The 17562-nt window shown below is 47.0% G+C and overlaps 1 protein-coding gene across 2 annotated transcripts in view; it reads left to right on the top strand.

Annotated features, from left to right (window-relative positions):
• ATP10D (ATPase phospholipid transporting 10D (putative)) overlaps positions 1 to 17562 on the top strand; it is a 755240-nt gene that overhangs the window by 612369 nt on the left and 125309 nt on the right. For both annotated transcript variants that reach the window (XM_085642148.1, XM_085642147.1), the window contains exon 19: positions 15842 to 16042. In XM_085642148.1, the coding sequence (XP_085498274.1) occupies positions 15842 to 16042 (201 nt within the window). The remainder of the gene's footprint in view (positions 1 to 15841; positions 16043 to 17562) is intronic.

Below are 17562 nucleotides of genomic sequence, written 5' to 3'. Positions count from 1 at the left end.
TTACAAGTTGTGTAGAAGTCTTCGAGTGACAAGGTATCGTGACTCCTCCCATGGTGTGCATTGTGCATGTTGCTTGGCTCCTTTATTAGATCGTTTTTTCCTGCCATAGATTTCGGACATCGATGTAACCGCTTCGGGACCGAAGCTTAATTCCTCATTTGAGGCCTTTGCCGACGCTCAGTTTTTCTCTCCAGTCAAGCTTCTTTTGGATCTGAACAACATCAGCTGGTGCTATCTATCATTTCACACTGCCTGCCCGGGATCGGGCCCAGCATTCCAGAACTTCTTCGCCTCCATTCTACAAGATGGCATCCACGAGTGATGGAAAACAAGCCTTTCAGCGTCTGCTCTAATTGCCACTCAAAGTACTCCCAGAAAGACCAATACCAAGTGTGTAATCTATGTTTTTCACCCGAACATGAAAAGACTTCCTGTGTGGCGTGCTTAGTGTTCCAGTAAAAAAGAAAAAACACTTTGGCAACAGGAACGTCGTTGGACCCACACCACCATGCCGTGATGCACAGAAGGGGCACCGGATATCTTCGGTAGCAGTCACTAGATCCGACCCAATAAACAAAAGATATGGAGGCGCAGATGGCGCCACAGGATGTGCAGATACTGCTGGCTAGCAGTGGGGACAGCTCAGACTCCGAGCCCGATTCCATACAGTGACACCTGAGTACCTCAGTGAAAGCCACCCAAACTGGCTATCGGAGCCCCACTGCTCTCACGCCATGGAGGTCTCCCCAACAGGCGCACAAACACAAATTCACTATGCCGGGAAAGCCTTCGACTTGTGTTGAAAGACATAAAGCATTAAAGTTTGTTTCAGTGCCAGCACAGAAGTAGACTACATCGGCACAACAGAAGTCAGGCAAAGACTCAGCCAAAGCTACATACATTGGATCCGAAAGAAGGCTTGGAATCGGAAGATGGTGTATCTTCAAAGTCCTCGGCATCGAAACCAGCGCCTAAGCTGTCTGCTGTCTGCATCGAAAACATATATAGTCAAAAGACTGCAACCAGTACACAATAATCTTCGACGTCTTCCACAGCTTCAACGTCAAAAATCACCAAAAATAATTGACATAGAGCCACGACAAAAGCAATTGCAGCCCATTCTGGAGCGCTTGCAAGACAAACTAGACCAGGGACAAAAGACTATTTCTACACCTGGACACTGGGGAAACTAGGCACTTAGGGCCTCATGTAGGTAGCATACCAGTTACCACTTCTAAAATACCGAACGATACCGAATCAGTATTTTAGAAGTGGTAACTGGTATGTAGGTAATGAGTCGGTATTTTTTACCGAATCGTTACTAGTCGGTAATTACCGAATCGGTATTTACCGATTCGGTAATGAGGCATACCTTCCCATTGATGGGAAGGTATGCCTCATTACCGAATCGGTAAATACCGATTCGGTAATGGGGGGAACACATACAAGGGTGGCAGGGTGTCACATTGACACCCTGTTGCACCCCTGATTCGGCCATGTGTGCACATGTGGCACACATACATGCCCTAAGGGCATGTATGTATGCCACATTGCACACTGCTACGCGCGTAAAAATGCATTTACACATACATTCATTATTTACCACCAACTATAAGTTGGTGGTAAATACCGACTCTAAAACACACACACACACACTCCCCCTACATCTCGATTTTGCTTTCGGAATTTACCGAATCGGTAAAATTACCGAATCGGAAAAGTTACCGATACGGTAACATTACCGATTCGGTATTATTACCGAATCGGTAATTTTACCGATTCGGTAAATTCCGAAAGCAAAATTTGTCCCCCTACATACCAATGGCCAAAATACCGGTCGGTAACGGTAAAATTACCGAAAATCGGCCGTTACCGACCGGTATTTGGCTACCTACATGAGGCCCTAAGCCACTACCACTGGTTTCACTTACGCTTCCCTAAAAACACATTTTAGGAGGACATTGCTGGGCCTCAACCAACCATTCAACCAAAAAAGAAAAGAAAGGACAGAGGCGCAATTGCTATTCTTTCACCTCTTCGTCCATCTTCACCTGCTCCACCTTCAAGGCCATGGTTACAAAATACTGGGATAACCCAAAGATATACCCATAGGACCTGGGTAACATGTGGTACATAAACAATAGGTCCTACTGGTATGTGATCAAAGAAAGACGCAACATTTAATTTGCCATGTAAGCGAGTGAAAAGCAAGAACATCACAATAAATGATCCGCACTCAATGCTGAGTCAAACAACCAAATAAAATTTTAAATATCGAAAATCCATTGATAAATTAGCAAGAGAAAACATTAAATTCATTTTATAGCAGGCGCTCCAAATTGAGTGAAAGGAGGAGTGTTTTCAGTGGTGTTGATGTGCGCAGTGATAAGTAAGAAAAGTAAAGGGGAGATTAATGATGATATTCAAAGTAATCATCGTTCAGTAGCTATGGCAATGAGAAAAGCCAATTTATCCAAGGCCAAATAGCCTATTAGAAGTATTTGTACAGTCTCTTATTTCTCCTTATTCAGAAATGGGTGGTGACTGGATAGAACAACCACACCATAAAGGTATCGGTAATCAGTCCAGGCTGGGTAGTCTAATGATGACATCACCCATTTCTGAATAAGGAGAAATAAGAACATTTATTGTGTTGTCCTTGCTTTTCGCTCCCTTACAGTGCAAATTAAATGTTGCATTTTTAGACCTGGTACCATTGGCGTGAGTCTCTCTTCCCTTTTTTGTTATCTCCTCTGTTTTTGATATGTTTTGCTGGTTTAGATGCTTTGGGCACTGTGCCACTGCTATTCAGTGCCACAGTGCAAGTGTTCCCTATACTAAATTGATGTAATGGATTAGTGACTCCATGATTGGCTTATTTGATTTACTGATTAGACCCTAGTACAGGGCACCATGTGTGCCCAGGGTCTGTAGATCAAATGCTGCTAGTGGGCTTGCAGCACTGGTTGTGCCACCCACAGAAGCAGCTTCTAAAGTGTGTCTCAGGCCTGCCATTGCAGAGCCTGTGTGCAGTCTAGTACTGCTATGTCGACTTGGTAAGTGCACCCTCTTACCAGTCCTTAAACCTTCCCTTTTCTACATGTTAGCCACCCCTAAGGTAGGCCCTAGGGCAGGGTGCATTGTATTTGAAAGGTAGGACATGCCCTGATGTGTGTGGCATGTCCTGATAGTGAATTACAGCCAATTTCGTTTTTCACTATTGCAAGGCTACCTGTCCCCATAGGCCAGAATGGGCAGTTTGATTATAACATCTTATAATCCTAACTGACCCAGGGAACATGGTAGAAAAACGAATTTAGTATGCCTGAACTCAGAATGATAAAATACATCTTTTAGTCAAGAGCGGGGGAGCGGCCTGTTTCAGGCCAGGCCGCTCCCCCGCCGCATCAGCACACCCTGCTGGTGCAGTGTCCCTGCCCCTCGCTACTGCTGCTACTGCTGGAAGTTCGAGGCCCTCCTCCACCCACAGGCTCCTGCCTGCGCCTCATCCCTGGTGGCACAGGGGTGGGCTGTAAGTATTGTAAGTATTGCTCTGCCTGTTTCTGTCTGCTTTCTCTCTTTTTTTTGCTCATTTGTGCTTGCTCTGTCCATCCGATTGTGTTCTGTCTGCTTTCACTCTCTCTGCTCATCTGTGCTTGTTTTCAGTCCATCTGATTGCGTTGTATCCCTGTCTACCTCGCTTTCTTTCCGTTTTTCGTGATCCCCCCGTTGTGCTGCCTCTGCTCCCCCTCCCCCCGAGTGAATAAAGCTGCCTCCTTGTCTTTTTTGCTTTTTTCGCCGTCCTTTCCTTCTTTCCCCGCCGGCCGCTTCCCGCTCCTTCCTGCCCCTGCGGCCCCGCCCCCTCCCTCCCATTGGCTCCAGCTACCCGCCTCCCAGCTGCTCCTCCCTCCCTCCACCCCTTCTTAATGCAGGCCGCTGCGCGGCCGCACCTCTGGCGCGCCAGAGGCGCACCAGAGGCAAGCCCGTCTGCGCCCGTCCGCACCTGGACCGCGCCCAGCGCCAGAACCCCTGGCCCCCGACAGGCCCACCACGCACGACGGACCTTCGCCGCCACCCTCCTCGCACTCCACACCGGCCGCTCGACTGCGTGCTACCAAGCCACCCCGAAGCGCACTCGCGGACCATTCTCCTGCCGAAACTGCTGCTACACCAGGACCTGAACCACCACCGCCTCCCACACCAGCCCAGGAAACAACAACGACCTCAAGTGCATCCTACTCAACACCCGCTCCGTACACAAGCACGCCATCGAACTCTGGGACCTCCTCGACTCAACAGCCCCAGACGTCGCGTTCCTGACGGAAACCTGGATGAACGCCTCCTCGGCCCCTGACATCGCCATTGCCATCCTGGACGGCTACAAAATCATCCGGAGGGACCGTACCAACAAGCCCGGAGGAGGAATCTCCATCGTCCACAGGAACACCCTCAGTCATGTCCAGCACCGAAGAAACTCTCAGCACCGCCGAGCACCTACACTTTCAGATCCACACCGACCCCAAGACCACCCTCAGAGGAACACTCCTCTACAGACCACCGGGTCCACGCCCACAATTCAACGAATCCATCGCCGACTTCGTCAGCACGCACTACATCCTCCTGGGGGACCTGAACTTCCACCTGGAGAACGACAACAACACCACCACCCTGCTCGACAACCTCTCCAACTTCGGACTGAAGCAACTAGTGAACACCCCGACACACCACGCAGGCCACACGCTGGACCCCATCTTCTCCGCCAGCACCGACATCATGGTCAGCCACACCACCACTCTCCACTGGACCGACCACCGATGCATCCACTTCTCCTACAAGAAACTCACCGCAAACATCCAACCTCCGCACATCCCCCGAAGATGCTGGAGCAAAGTCACCACTGACCAGCTGACCCTCGCCCAGGGCCCCCCGGCCAACGCCTCGGACACCAACACCGCCGCCCGAAACCTCACACAGTGGATCAGCAACTGCGCCAACACCCTTGCCCCTATCAAGAACCCTCCAAACAAGCACAACAGCAGGAGAACCACATGGTTCACCACAGACCTCAAGGACTCCAAAAAATCCAGCCGAACTCTAGAGAAAGTCTGGCGCCAAGAACGGACGGCGGAAAACCTTGAGGCCCTTAAGACCGCCACACGCAAACACCACCAGCTCATCCACATCGCCAAGAGAACGGCCTTCAGAGAGCGCATAGACAACAACGCACACAACAGCAAGGAGCTCTTAAGCATCGTGAAGGAACTCTCCAACCCAAGCTCCAACTCCAACGACATCCCCCCCCTCCCAGGACCTCTGCGACTCCCTCGCGGCCTTCTTCCACCGCAAGATCGCCGACATACACGACAGCTTCGCAAACCAGACGCCTCCACCAGCCACAGAACCAACGCCCCCCACCGCCCTCCTCAGTCGCTGGACCCCCGTCAACACCGAAGACGTCACCCAGATCATGAACACCATCCACTCCGGCTCTCCATCCAACCCCTGCCCTCACCACATCTTCAACAAAGCAGACACCATCATCGCACCCCACCTCCGAGACATCATCAACAGCTCCTTCTAATCTGCCACCGTCCCTGAGAGTTGGAAACACGCTGAAATCAACGCCCTCCTTAAGAAGCCGACAGCAGACCCCAAGGACCTCAAGAATTTCCGGCCCATCTCCCTGCTCCCCTTCCCGGCCAAGGTCACAGAGAAAGCAGTCAACAAGCAACTGACCAACTTCCTCGAAACCAACGGCTCCCTCGACCCGTCCTGGTCTGGCTTCCGCAGCAACCACAGCACCCTCATCGCCACCACCGACGACATCAGAACCCTGCTCGACAACGGAGAAACCGCAGCCCTCATCTTCCTAGACCTCTCAGCTGCCTTCAACACGGTCTGCCACCGCACCCTAAAAACACATCTCCACAACACAGGGATCCAGGGAAAGGCCCTGGACTGGATCTCCTCATTCCTCACCGACAGAACCCAGAGAGTCCGCCTACCCCCGTTACACTCGGAGGCCACCAAGATCATCTGCGGCGTACCCCAAGGCTCATCACTCAGCCCGATGCTCTTCAACATCTACATGAGCCCCCTCGCCAGCATCGTTCGCGCACACGACCTCAACATCCTACGCCGATGACACCCAGCTGATACTCTCCCTGACCAGAGACCCAGTCACCGCCAAATCCAACTTCCAAGAAGGAATGAGGGCCGTCGCCAAATGGATGAAGATCAGCCGCCTGAAACTGAACACAGACAAGACAGCGGTCCTCATCCTTTGACCATCCCCCTACGCCTGGAACAACTCCTGGTGGCCCACCGCCCTGGGCACAGCACCGACACCCACCGACCACGCACGCAACCTAGGGTTCGTCCTGGACTCATTGCTCACTATGACCAAGCAAGTCAACGCCATCTCCTCCTCCTGCTTCAACACCCTCCGCATGCTACGAAAGATCTTCAAATGGATCCCCACGGAAACAAGAAGGACTGTCACCCAAGCCCTCGTCACAAGCCGGCTCGACTATGGTAACGCACTCTATGCAGGGACAACGGCCAAGCTACAGAAAAGACTGCAATGCATACAGAATGCCTCTGCACGCCTCATCCTGGACATCCCCCGCCACATCACCGCCCACCTGAGAGACCTGCACTGGCTCCCCGTCAACAAGAGGATCACGTTCAAGCTCCTCACCCACGCACACAAAGCGCTCCACAACGCCGGACCCGAATACCTCAACAAATAACTCTCGTTCTACGCCCGACTCGCCAACTCCGCTCAGCCAGCCTCACCCTCGTCACCGTACCACACACCAGAAGAACAACAGGCGGCAGATCCTTCTCCTACCTCGCCGCCAAGACCTGGAACTCCCTCCCCACCCACCTCCGATTGACCCAAGACCTTCTCACCTTCAGGAGACTCCTCAAGACCTGGCTGTTTGAGCAGTAGCAGCACCCCCACCCTCAGCGCCTTGAAACCCTCGCGGGTGAGTAGTGTGCTCTATAAATGTACTGATTGATTGATTGAAGTTGGTTTTAACATTCTGTGTTTGAAAATTTCACTTTTAGAAAGTAGGTATTTTCTTGCCTAACCGTCCAAGCCTGCCTCTGCTAGGTTGTGTATTCCATGCCTGGTTTGTGAGTGATGGGCTGAGGGGGCTGCAGGAGACAGGGTGAGTCAGCACTAGGCTAAATAGACCTATCTGCATTGGGAATGGTGGGAGGAGTAGCACCTGGGCCTGAAAAGGGCTGTGCCTGCCTTCCACAATGCTGGCTCCACCTCCTGTGGTGCGTCTGATGACCCTGGCCCACATTGACAAAGGAAGAAGTTGTGCACTGGCAGAATGCACCCAGAACTGGTTTGGACTAGGTACAGACACACTCTGCCTTCAGAGACAAAGGATTTGTGTGTATAAAAAGGGGATCCAGACCCCAGAACTTTAGATCGCTTCTGGACATCAAGACAGACCTTTTGCCAATGAGAAGAACCAGAGAATCTGCAGGAGGTTTTGACTTCCCCTGTGCCAGTTGTAATTGCTGAGGTTTGCCTGCAGTGGTTTCTTTATTTGCAAGGAAAGGAGAAAGACCTTTTGTTTCTCTTGCGTGACGCATCCAAATGTACTTCGTGGGCAACGTGTCCCATTTACCTTCTAAAGTGAAGTGAGTTATTTCTACCATCTTTAAGTCCTATTCTTAATACTGTATTGTAGAATTTAGTCGTTTTGGTGTTGTGTTAAATCTATATAAAGAATATTTATTTTTATAAAACCTGTGTTGTCCATCTGTAGTGTTTTCACTGTATTACTGTATGTGTTCACAAATGCTTTACACACTGCCTCTTAGATAAGCCTTCCTGCTCGTGCCAAGCTACCACAGGGTTGAGCAGGGGTTATTTTAGGACTGTAGCCCCCTTACTCTGACTAGAAGCAATGGTCCCTATTTGGACAAAGGTGCAAGACAAAGGAGACACCAGTTCTAACATGCATCTTTTATTTGATCGCGTACCAGTGGGACCTACTGTTTTACATACCACTTTCAAGGCCAGTACAAACACACTCTCCAGAACACTTGCCTTCTGAGCAACCACTTTTTTCACCAAATCAACCTAATGAATACAATATTCCTTATTTCACGGACCCGCAGAGAGATTCCAATACAGCCCCTGATCCATGGGGTAATTGGTGGAAGAAGGCAGGACTATATCTAATGCCATAATAAAATGTGCCTTAGACTCCATTAAAACTAGTATCCTCATCAGATGCCACACATAGCTCAGAGTGTTTGGCTACAAACCTGATGTACAACACCTGCTCAATTTACCTTTTGATGGACAAAATCTATTTGGGCCACAGCTGTATGAAATGCTGGAGAAGTTTAAAAAAAAAACACTGAAACCGCTAAAGCAATCGGGGCCCTACAAAAAAATCAACACTGTAGGGATCAATACAGGGGGACGCCTGAGGGGGTTCCTCCACTGACTCCGGCAGGGGCAATAAACAACAGGGCACCTATCGGAATCAGGGGATCTTTCTATAAAACAAATTATAGAAAAAGAGGTAAAGGCCGTGCAACCCCTACCAAAACTTCCACTTCTCCAAAACAGTGACCACCTACACCTCCCCCGACCATATATCACACCAGTCGGGAGAAGGCTACAAAATTTCTGTCTGCACTGACAGGGCACCACTACATACAAGCCATAATCATGATGGGTATTGTTTAGAACTGAAACACCACCGACAGTTCCACCATGAAATCAAAATATGCCACAAGAACATCTTACACTTTTACTGGACAAGGTTCTTTCTTTCCTTCACAAAGGGGAAATAGAAATAGTGTCCTTACAACATCAGGGACACGGAGTATACTCCTTTTATTCGCTCATTCCCATGAAGGACAAAACCTTTATGCCTATCCTCAGTCTCAGACCACTCAACAGGTACATCTCCTTAGAACACTGTCACATGATCACACTTCAAGATAGGATACCCCTGCTAAAGCAAGGAGATTTCATGACTTCATTATACCTCAAAGATGCATGCTTCCATATTCCTATTCATCCAGCTCACTGCCTTTATATACGTTTTCAACTCAACGACCAACACTATTAGTTCAAGGTGCTACCCTTCGGAGTCACTTCAGCTCGGAGGATTTTCACAAAGTGCCTTGTAGTAGTGGCTGCTCCTCTAAGAACAGAGGTAATACATATTTTCTCCTACCTAGACTATTGGCTTATCAAAGGCCCAAGCTATCAACAGTGTTTTCAAGATACTCCGCAGGTTATCAACCTTCTGCACAAAGTAGGGTTTAGCCTCAACATACAAATGTCTCATCTGCAACCACTGCAAAGTCAGCCTTTCCTAGGTGGAACTTCCAGTTCATTTACAGCCCAAGCTTATCCCAGTCCAGAAAGAGTGTAAAAGTTAGCAGAGACATTACCTCTCTTTCAACGACAAACTTAGCACCTGAGCTCACAGTAAAATTAGAGATTGGCATTTAGGCATAATGTCTTCCTGCATAGCCATAGTACCACACGCTTGTCTACATATGCATCCCTTTCAATGCACTCTGCTGTCTCAGTTGTCTCAGAGGTGCAGCTAAAGGATCTAGTGTTGGTAGGGCCAGCAACCCATCGCTCCCTACAGTTGTGGAGCAGCAACAACTTGTCGCAAGGACAACCCTTCAAAGCCCCAATTCCCCAAATCACCATTGCCACAGATGCATCTCTTCAGGGAGGAAGTGCATGTATGCAAGATTTCACAGTCTATGGACAATAGCTGACACATCTGCACATCAATCATTTCATGATTCTAGCAATTCAACTAGCCCTCAAAGCTTTTCGCAATCATTTAAACCAGAAAGTAGTACTAATACGCACAGACAATGACTGCAATGCATCATATTCAAAAGCGGGGGGGGGGGGGGGCGCACTCCTCATAGCTATCCCTCCTATCAGAGCTCATCTGGCATTGGGCAATCTATCACAAAATCCACCTCTAAGCAGAATACCTACTTGGGGTGGACAACTTCGCAGATATACTTATCTGGACACATTAGCAGATGCAAGAGTGGGAGATCAATGTACCTCTACTCCACTCGTACTTCAAAAAATTGGGGAACACCAGATATATACTTGTTTGCCACTCACCTCAACACCAAATGGCAAAAACTCGCCCCCAGGTTCCCCTATCCCCGATCAAAGGGCAATGCCCTATGGATGAATTGGTCAGGAGTATTTACCTACACTTTTCCTACTCTCCCACTCATTACATATGTAGCTCAGAAGTTAACACAAACACCTCTAACACTAATCCTAATAGCCCCAACATGGACAGTTCAGGCGTGGTTCACAACCCTACTTCCACTTGTGAAACTACCTCTTTGACCTCACCTACTAACTCAAAATCAAGGAAGAGTGATGCACCCCAATCAGCTCAATCTAGTTATTTGGCTCCTGAAATCCTAGAGTTTGGGCATTTAAAATTACCACAAGAAAGTATAGACATCCTTAAACAAGCTTGTAGACCTACAACTAGAGCATGTTACGCTGCAAAATGTAAGAGGTTTGTACATTATTGTACAAGTAAGCAGATTCACCATTTAGCACCTACAGTACATTGCATTATACTTTTTTACTTTGATAGCTTTATTTCGGTCGTTGACCGTAAAAGCACAGATAAAATATGTACATACAAAATAAAACATAAATAATTATACATACAAATAAAAAGTTATTAAACAGCAGTTATCAAAGATGAAATTTGCACATCATTAATTTAATTGATGAGGGCGGCCCTCCTCCGCCACATACTATGTAAAAAACGGGAAACAGTAAACACAATTGGGGGTGATGTATCATAGCGCAATATCCTGCATGCTTGTGCGCAATGTTTTAAGCCTAAGTTTCTACATAGTGGCACAAGCCAAGATCTGCGTATTTCTTTATAAGCAGGACAGAAGAATAAAATGTGGGCTAAATCTTCTTTAATTTCGCTACAACCCGGGCAAAGTCCCTCACTTCTCCCTGCCCATTTACAGGTCAGGTCTCCGATTGGAAGGCAGCCATACCTTAGCTGAATATATAACTTTTTAGCTATCGGGGGCTGAATTTGATCTAGGAACTCCTCCCTGCTAGGTACCATCTTAACTTGCAGGAAGTCTGTGGTCAACCTACCCGCGGACTGTGAGCGGTATAACAGAGCTAGTTTATACTGTCTGAGTAAAGCTAGCAACTCCTTCTTCTGTACCGCTATACAGCTCACCCCTGGAGTTTCCCAGAGTCGTGGCAGGCCTATCTCATGTATTAAGGCTTTGAGGTGGGATAGCCAGGGTATGTTTTTGGCCTTCAATTGGTCCCAGATTGCTCGAAATTCAGCTCTATAGTCGTTGAGCTCGGGCGCTGTCCATAACCTTCTCCAATATAGAAGGGGTCGGTTTGCTAGGAATTCAGAAATGGGTTCCAGATCTAGGTCTCACCTCATATATATAAGAGGTGTACTCTGGGGGAGCCCTAACAGATTTCTAGCGAATATGTGTTCGGCCTTTGAGAGGGGTGATACACGAGTGTGGCCCCAAAGTTCTGCGCCGTATGTAGCGGCAGGTCTAGCTTGAACCCTGTACATTTCGAGGGCTGGAGAAACTGGTTTAAATTTCGTTTTCCTATGGAACTTATTAATGCCACCCGCTATCTGCGTTAACTTTAAGGCAGATTTGGCCACCTGGGGGCCCCAGCCGAAGTCTTCGGTCAGGGTAACACCCAGGTAAACAAAAGTACTGACCCTTTCAAGCGGGATGCCGTTCAGAGATGGGCAGGGGCGGGTGCGCTTTGGTGGGCCGAAAATCATATACTTTGTCTTGTCTAAGTTCATTTAATGTCCCCTCAGAGCGCAGAATGTTACAAATCCATCCAGAACCCTCTGGATGCCTGTTGATGTTTGCGATAACAACAGGGTGTCGTCCGCAAACATCAGAGCAGGCACCCGCCCAGTTGACAAACGAGGGGCATCATTGTTTCTGACCGCATCCAGATCGCCAACCAAGCCATTTATGTAAAGGCTGAAGAGTGTAGGTGCCAGGGCACAACCCTGGCGTACTCCTCTGGTGACGGGGAAAGGGTCTGATAAATCGCCGTTCTTCCCACAACGTACCTGGGCATAGTTCCCTTTATGAAAACGTTTTAAAACTTCTAATATGTATGGTGGGAGCTCTAGGTCTTCCAATACCCTCCATAGGTTTTCCCTGGGCACAAGGTCAAAAGCGGCCCGTAGGTCTACAAATACCAGGTATAAGCTGCCACCCTCCAATATTACCGTCTTCCAGTACAGAACCTGTAATCTAAAAAGCTGGTCTAAGGTCGAAATCCCGGCTCTGAACCCAGCTTGGAGAGTGGTTAATATTTTATTTTCTTCTACCCATTCTAGAATTCTATCCAAGATGATCCGACCCATAAGTTTCTGTGAGGTATCCAGGAGGCTTATCGGTCTGTAGTTTGAGGGGGCTAAGGGGGAACCTTTTTTGAATATAGGGACAATTTCAGCCCCGGCCCATGTGTCTGGGATATTAGTTCCCTGTAGCACTGCATTAAACAGTGCAGCTAAATAGGGTGCCCAGATTCTAGGTTGGGAATGTAAAAGATCGCCGGGCACTTTATCCAGACCGGGTGCTTTATTATGGGGCTGCCTGGCGATGGCGTGCTCTACTTCTTTGATTGATATACTAACAGTGCTTTCAGAAACTACCCCAGCCCTAGCACCTGGGTGGTCTGTGCGTTCCGCAAGTGTCATAGCCCCTCGTGTTCTGGACTCACATTGGGAGTCCGGATTCGGTGTCATACAAATAGGACCATCCGGTTGGGATACCCTCTCACCAACTGGGTGCACCAATGTTACCCCCGAGGGAGTACTATATAGGGTCGCAAAATGTGCTTCCCACACTGCGGGGGCAATATTTGGCAAAAAGGGTTCCGCACTATTTCTCATGGTATTATTCACTATAGCCCAAAAAAGTTTGGCGTCCTTCAGCATCAGGGCATTCCTCAATTTTCCCCATGTATCCTCTTCCCAGTCCATCCGACTCCTGTGTATTTCCTCCTTATATGCCTTCCTAAGGGCTCTAATATTCGACTTATTTTTTAGCTTAATTGCTGCTAGAAGTTCCTTTCGCAATTTCCTACAAGCAGTATTATACCAGGGGTGGCTATTCGGTGCACGCCTCTTGGTGCGGGTTACAGGATGGAAAACATCAGCCAGTACCATAACTAATTGTTTATGGATATCCAGTATTTGTGCATGCTCTTTCCCTTCAGCCATCCGGGCTATAAAAGGCGTGGCCATTTGGTAAATTTTAGCAAGTTGTAAGGGTGACTTTGCCAAATGTGGCCATTTCACCCGCCTTCTGTTATTAGTTAATACGAGGGGATGGGTTACTGCAGTAGGGTTGGTCTCACTATTTTTCAGGCCAAAGGATCCTGGCTTCAGGGTTAGGATCAGTGCGTTATGATCACTGTCCTGTCTTTTCTCAATTCTGAAGTCCAGCAACTTGTCCCAGTTTTTGGCCTCAATCATTACATAGTCGATGATAGAGACTCTGTTAGATCGATTAAATGTTCCAGTTGCTGGGCGGTCAGAGTCCAATCTCCCATTGCATGCCCGCAAGGACATTGCAAGGGAGAAGGATTTTATTTGTAGTGCCAAAGGTGTCCAGGCTCTTACAGGTACAGTGTCAGGAGCTGGGATATGCCACAGCTCATCTACTTCATCCTGATCACCCAACTCAGCTTCACCCAACGGTTCAAACTGGCAATTAAAATCCCCTCCAATAACTAAGGCAATAGAGGGATCGAGCCCTGATATAAATGAGGCCAGGTCACCAAATACGGTTGATTCTTTGCCGCTTTTAGTGGGTCTTGAGTATACATTTATTATTGCTACTGGAGGATTACCAAGGGGTTTTAAAAGGACGCACTGGAAGTCCAGGGATTTTGTTGGTAATTGGGTGGCCTGAATTCCCAAGTGTGTGGCTATCCAAATTGATAATCCACCAGAAGGCCGGCCTTTGCCTGCGAAAGACGCCAAGATGTCGTAAGTGGCAAAGGTCGTACTAACACTATTTTCAAGTGCCCAGGTCTCCTGCATTAGGCAGATGTCGAATTTGGCCATAAATCCTACCCAATACATTGCATTATACAATATCTATTCAATTTGCAGTGAACAGGGCTTGCTTGCACATCTATCAGATTACACTTAGCATCACTAGATGCCTACATGCAAAGCAGGCAATATATGTCCCTTTTTAAAATATCAGTAATCAAAGCATTCATGGAAGGACTTAAGAGTTATCCCACCTTTCACTCTTCCAGCCTCAGCCTGGAACCTAAACATTGTTCTTTCTAGGCTTATGGACCCACCATTCAAACCACTTTATTCATGTCCACTTCAATTTCTAACTTGGAAAGTTGTCTTTCTAGTGGCAATCGCTTCTCTCAGTATTATAAATGAGTTACAGGTACTTACTCTGCAAGAACCTTTCTTTAAAATGTTCCCCAAAAAATTAGTTCTACGAATGAATCCAACATTGTTAGTGGTCTCAGCCTTTCATGCAAGTCAGACCATAGAGCTACCAGTGTTTTTTCATAACACAGACACAATAGCAGAGAGAGCCCTACATACATTAGATGTCAAAAGGGCGATCATGTTCCACATTGATAGAACAAAATGTTTGCAAAAACGCAACAACTTTTTGTTGCTTTTAACAAACCTCATCGAGGGGCACCAATATCCAAAGCATGAACTGCTTTATGGATAGTTGGATGCATTCAAACATGTTATCAAAAAGCCAAAAGTGTACTTACGGCACCATCATGGGCTTATTCCACACGTAAAAAAGGAGTCACTATGGCTTTCCTTGAAAATATCCCTATAGAAGATATTTGAAAAGCAGCAACATGGAATAACCCACATACCTTTACTAAACACTACTGTGTTGATGTATTCACCCATCAACAAGCAAGAGTGAATCAAGTTGTACTTAAAACACAATTTCAAACAAGTACTTCAACTAATCGCTAGCCACTGCAAAGGGGAGCACTTCTTTACATTCTTTGCTAAGCATATGTATCTACAGCCAACACATTCTACGATTGGAATATGTTACTTAACCTGTATGCATTTATGTGTTGCGTGTAGTGCCGGAAACTCATATGCACCCACCCTCCTCCCCTGAAGCTTTTAGTTGCAGTTCTTCATAATATATATTTAGCATAATTTACACACAAAATTCTATGCATGTTTCTTTATACTGTCGATTTCTTGCTCCTTTTTTTCCAACGCTCACATGATGAGCTAAAAACAGTCTAACAAAGGAGCAAAGCAACATGTGCAATGCAAACCATGGGCGGGGTCACTATACCTCATGACTCGCAGACTTCTTAGAAGAAAAAGAACTTGTAATTGTCCATGCCCAACACTTGATGGCAGGATCATTCCAAGCATATGAATCTATGGTACTACACGCTATGAATAGATGCTTGCATGGTAAGTAGCATATTCCTTCCCTGTGACCTACGGAAGTATTTCAATTTTGAGAATTTTTGCCACCGCATTTTGACACCAGTGGCCATTATTAGGACATGTTAATGTTAAGATAAAGGTATGCTCTGTTCCACTGATTTCCAGTCTATTTAGGGCCATTATCACAAAAGGGATTTTTACATGGAGGTACATGTGATGTAGTCTTCAATGCATGTTCAGATCCTGCCTTTTCAAAACCAGACGTTCAGTGAATATTTGCGATCTGTCTTCAACCACATTCCAGTGACATTTTGTCTTTGAACTTGCAGGCATTTGTGAACCTTCTCTTCTGGTACCAGTTCTACTGTGGTTTCTCGGGCACCTCGATGATGGACTTTTGGATGTTGATATTATTCAACCTCCTCTTCACTTCCGCTCCACCCGTTGTGTACGGCATTCTCGATAAAGATATTTCTGCAGAGACACTGAAGCAGCTACCAGAACTTTACAAAGCAGGCCAGAAATCAGAGGTAGAGTTACTTGAATTATGGCGCCACATTACTTTTCGTTTAATATCCCTTACGGAGAAAATAATTCGTAACGTATCAAGATCGTTTGCGTTTAAGTTAGTAACGGACTGTTGCAATTTAGTGGGAAAATGGGTGTTAACTGTATTGCAAAAACTAATCAAATACAGACCCCTCTGTTTGTCATTAGTCACAAAAACAAACTTTACTTATCAAATTCATGTCAACTTAATCTTTAAACGCTGTAAAATGATTTTGCGTTGTTATGATGCATAAGAATGTTGGTGCTGCATTTCTCAATATCAAATCCGGAATGCTGTTTTTGGCACTAATTCCATACCAAATTATTTTTGATTTAAAAAGTGTCAGTTATTGTAACAAATTGTGATGCTATACTTTAAGTTAAACAAAAAGAAGTGCTGCCTTACTGCACATCATATAGCTTACATTTCTGGTGGGCAGTGGGCCCATATGTTGATATGTTATGCAGATTTGTAGAGCGCACTATTACCCGAGAGGGTATCCTGGCGCTGAGCAGGTGTGTGTCTAGTCACACCTAGGGCCTACTGAAGCTACTCAAAGTCAGGTCTTCAGCTTCTTGTGAAATTCAAGAAGTGAGGAGAAGGTTCTTATGTGTAGCGGCAGCTTGTTCCATGCTTTAGGAGCAATGTAGGAGAAGGCTTGACCACTGGATCTGGTTTTCCATATGAGTGGGATCTGTGCAAGTAGGAGTCAGGGCGGCCAGGAGTGTCTTGAAGGTTTGTGAAAGGAGATGCAAATGTTGAGGCATGCTGGTCCATTGTTATATGTAGTGTCTTGAAAGTTTTGGTGCGGAGTTTAAATTGTGCTAGTTTGTGAATCAGGAACTAGTGGAGCTCCTTCAGGTGTGATCTGATGTGTGTGTGGCTTGGGAGGTTGAGAATGATTCTGGCCACTGAGTTCTAAATAGTCTGTAGCCTTCTTGTGAGTTGTTTGTGGATCCCAGAATAGAGGTTGTTCTCATAGTCCAGCTTGCTTGTGACTGGGTTGTACATGGTGATTTTCCAGGTGTTAATTGAGAGCCATTTGAAAAGTTCTCTCAGGTGATGGAAGTATAAGGTGAGTGGCGCATTGACTTGGGCGGTCAACTCAAATTTGTTGTTGATCCTGAGGTTCTTGTCATGGATGGTGGGTGTCGGTCCTAGCTCTGTTGGCTTTCAGGTGGATCCCCAGAGTGATGTGCTCTTGCCCCGAAGATAATGATTTCAGTCTTGTAATGATCGGTTTTAGACAATTGGCCTTCAACTATTTGATGTTTAAGAGGGCCAGACTCAGGGAGGATCCTTGAGGAACTCCGCAGATGAGGTTGCAGGTATCTGAGGTGTATGGAGCCAGGCTGACTGACTGGGTCATTCCAGTCAGGGAGGAGCAGATCCATTGGAGTGCTAGTCCTTTGATTGCGATGTTGTATAGAAGTTGGAAGGGGATGGGGGGGGGGGGGGACTGTGTCAAATGCTATGGAGAAATGCAGGAGAATGAGGTCC

Source organism: Triturus cristatus, chromosome 2_2 (genome assembly GCF_964204655.1).
Source record: "Triturus cristatus chromosome 2_2, aTriCri1.1, whole genome shotgun sequence".
Classification (NCBI taxonomy): domain Eukaryota; kingdom Metazoa; phylum Chordata; class Amphibia; order Caudata; family Salamandridae; genus Triturus; species Triturus cristatus.
Note: the sequence above shows the minus strand (reverse complement) of the source record. Positions and strands in the feature narration are given on the sequence as shown.